A 3,284-nucleotide genomic window follows, 5' to 3' on the forward strand; every position below is an offset into this window, starting at 1 on the left:
TGAAATGTTACCATCAGTAAGTGTGAAATGTATTTATTTATTTAAAGGGGTCATATGACGTTGCTAAAAAGAACATTATTTGGTGTAATGAAATGTTTATGCGGTTTAAGGTTAAAAAAACATTATTTTCCACATACTGTACATTATTGTTTCTCTATGCCCCGCCTTTCTGAAACGCATCAATTTTTACAAAGCTCATCGATCTGAAAAGCGAGGTGTGCTCTGATTGGCCAGCTATCCAGTGCGTTGTGATTGGCCAAATTTTATTCACGTTTGAATCGTCAGTGCAAATCCTTTAAATATATAAATGTACTTACAGACTGTGAGTCAGCATTATTTGTCAGAACACCGGCATTGTAGGCTACTCTCCCAGGAAACAGTCCTTGTCCTCTGTAAAATGTGCTGCACACATCTGAATATTTGGGTTGAAGTGTTCTGGAACAGTGTTGTAAATCCAACTTAACCACTGATTTCTAGTCGTGTCCTCTTTTGGAAGACCAAACAAAGTAGTTTCACTTTCACAACGAAACACACCGCGAAACACAACATATTGGCAGCGGTGGCAGCAACAATAAAGTTACGCCTTCTTTCTTTGCGTGAACATTTAGGCGGTGTTATGCAAATCTTACCACATAGTGATGTAGACATGTGGGGGCGTGTTTAAACGAGCCGTTTTAAGAGGGCGTTGACCAGTCTTAAGTTTGATAAAGAATATCTCTTTGGATTTGAGACTTTAGTCTTTGCAACTTTAGGGATCTTATCTATGCACGAACAGCTTGTAACACTCCAAAGAGAAAGGAAAACTTGAAATCGCATCATATGACCCCTTTAATGTGAAAAAAATACTCTTCAGGAAAATACTTAATTGTTTGGCAAATGGCAAAAAAAGAAAACATTTCGATGTCGATGTTGTTATAACAAAGTTTTATTGGTTATACCATTTTTATTTATTTGATTATTTACTTATGTGAATTAAAATACATCTTGTCATGTAATATAGTAAACTAAATTATATATAAGATGAAATAATTAAATACATTGTATTTTGTATTTAATGATAGGAACACTTCACCATGTATTTAATTACTTTGTCATATATTTAATTTAGTCTATTATATTACATTACAAGTTGCATTTTATTTCACAAATAAATAAAATGTTAATGTCACACCTTGTTTCTGGTCACAATTGATTGTGAAGTGTTCCTATCATTAAATACAAAATACAATCAATTGTGACCAGAAACAAGGTGTGACATTAACATTTTATTTATTTGTGAAATAAAATGCAACTTGTAATGTAATATAATAGACTAAATTAAATATATGACAAAGTAATTAAATACATGGTGAAGTGTTCCTATCATTAATTCCACACCTTATTTATGGTCACATTTTACTGTATTTTAAATAAATAAATTATTTAAAGATAAATTAAATTTTCTATTTTTATTTTATGTGAAGTAAAATACACTTTATAATGTAATAGACAAATTAAATACATGAAATAACTACATTGTAGAGTGTTAAAATACAATAAAATTTAGAATTAATTAAATTTAATTAACATTATTTACATAAAATGTATTTTATTTATGTGAAATAAAATACACCTAATTTTAATATAGTAGACTAAATGAAATATATGAAAAAATAATTAAATACATTGAGTGTTCCTGTTATTAAATAGAAATATAATGTGAAATTAATTGCATTTAATTCAAATGGAGTTAAAATGTATTTCATGTTAAATAAAATACATCTAATTCAGTATAGGAGACTAAATTAAATATATGATAAAATAATTAAATACATTATGGAGTGTTCTTTCATTAAATACAAAAAAATGAAATTAATAAAATGTTATTAAAATAAAATTAAAAGTTTATGTAATAAAATACACCTCCCAATGTATATAGTATATATGTAATATTTATTTAGTCATTTATTAGATAATATAATATAATAATAATAATGACCAATAAATCAATAAATGAAGCGTTGCGACTGATAAATAAAAATTCAATGAAATGAAATGGTCTTTCATAAACCGATACCAACAGTCCTCACAGTAATTCATAATTCAGTGATTATGTGAAGTTCAAGAATTGTGAAACTTTGTTAGTAAAGCCATTCCCTGTAATAATTTGTGATGCAACTGAATGACATTAAAGAATAAAATGCTTGGAAACATTTTTGGATCCAAAGTATTCGAGGAGAGTTTGATGGTGAATCCTGTGATAAACGGGGGTTTTTTTGGTGGTGGCAGAATTAATTTATTGTCATATGAACAAAAAAAGACATTAAGACAATATTGTGGACTTGGTATGAGGTTTTACACTTTATGACATTTTAGGTTTGAAATGTTCTGTTGTCCTGAATGTGGATTTGTAAAAGATATTTATCTGGATAATTTCTTATATAGATATGATATGGGGATCACAACAAAACAAAAAAATAAAATAAGAAATAGCATAAATAAATCATGATTGGCAATAAAGTTAATTTGATTAAATAATAATTTAATATATCTTAAGTTTTTTTTCAATCCTGCTGAAAAACTCACCAGCTCTGAGCTGAGCTCCTGTTTAAGTCTCTGTTTGTCTCTGGGCAAAACTGAAGGATCCTTAAGACAACGAACAGCCTGAGAGATCAACACATAGAAGCAGTTCTCCATCGAGAACATCAGCAAAGACCTGAAACCACAGAGAAAGAGCATGAGACGACCTCGAGCTCAAACCCACACCGGACTGTAAACATCACAGGAGTGTTTCTGCTCACTTCAGTGCTTGAGTGTCCTCAGAGACCACAACCGGCTCCTTCCTCTTCTCAATCTACAAACACAACAACACAATCAGCATATAAACAAACAACATTCATTACACCAGAAGAGCTGAAAGCGCTGCACTACCTCTCCCAGCATGCTCAGCGCCACATTAATGGTGGCCATGAGAGTCCCAAACGACGGAGCCACATCAGAGTCAAAGGCAGGAGTGGTGAAACTCAACACAAACAGCGTCCTGTCCTCTGCAAGATCCATAGACTAAATACACAGAGAAAAAAAAAGATGTTAATTAAAGCTCCAACCATGAAAGCTGAGTGTTTCCAGTGATTTGATGTGACGTGTGAATGCATGTACTAGGCTTGCTGCGATAGGTGCTGACGGTGATACCGGTGTTAAGCCGCAACACCGGTTACATCACTTGCCCATCGCGGCACCGACCACCACTGTTGTTTTGATTTTTTTTTTTTATAGTAATAAAAATAATTTAGTTCAGTAAAAGA

The 3,284-nt window shown here is 31.5% G+C and overlaps 1 protein-coding gene across 1 annotated transcript; it reads right to left on the reverse strand.

Moving 5' to 3' along the window:
- Positions 1-2,351: 2,351 nt before the first annotated feature.
- Positions 2,352-3,284, reverse strand: LOC107599391 (nucleoporin NUP188 homolog). Its single transcript, XM_016290971.1, has 4 exons — positions 2,911-3,284; positions 2,781-2,833; positions 2,494-2,695; positions 2,352-2,375 (listed from the first exon to the last, which is right to left on the reverse strand). The coding sequence occupies exons 1-4, from the start codon at positions 3,037-3,039 to the stop codon at positions 2,352-2,354; spliced, it is 408 nt and encodes a 135-aa protein (XP_016146457.1). The 5' UTR covers positions 3,040-3,284.

The sequence above is a fragment of the Sinocyclocheilus grahami genome, unplaced genomic scaffold (genome assembly GCF_001515645.1).
Source record: "Sinocyclocheilus grahami isolate Dianchi unplaced genomic scaffold, SAMN03320097.WGS_v1.1 scaffold265.1, whole genome shotgun sequence".
NCBI lineage: Eukaryota > Metazoa > Chordata > Actinopteri > Cypriniformes > Cyprinidae > Sinocyclocheilus > Sinocyclocheilus grahami.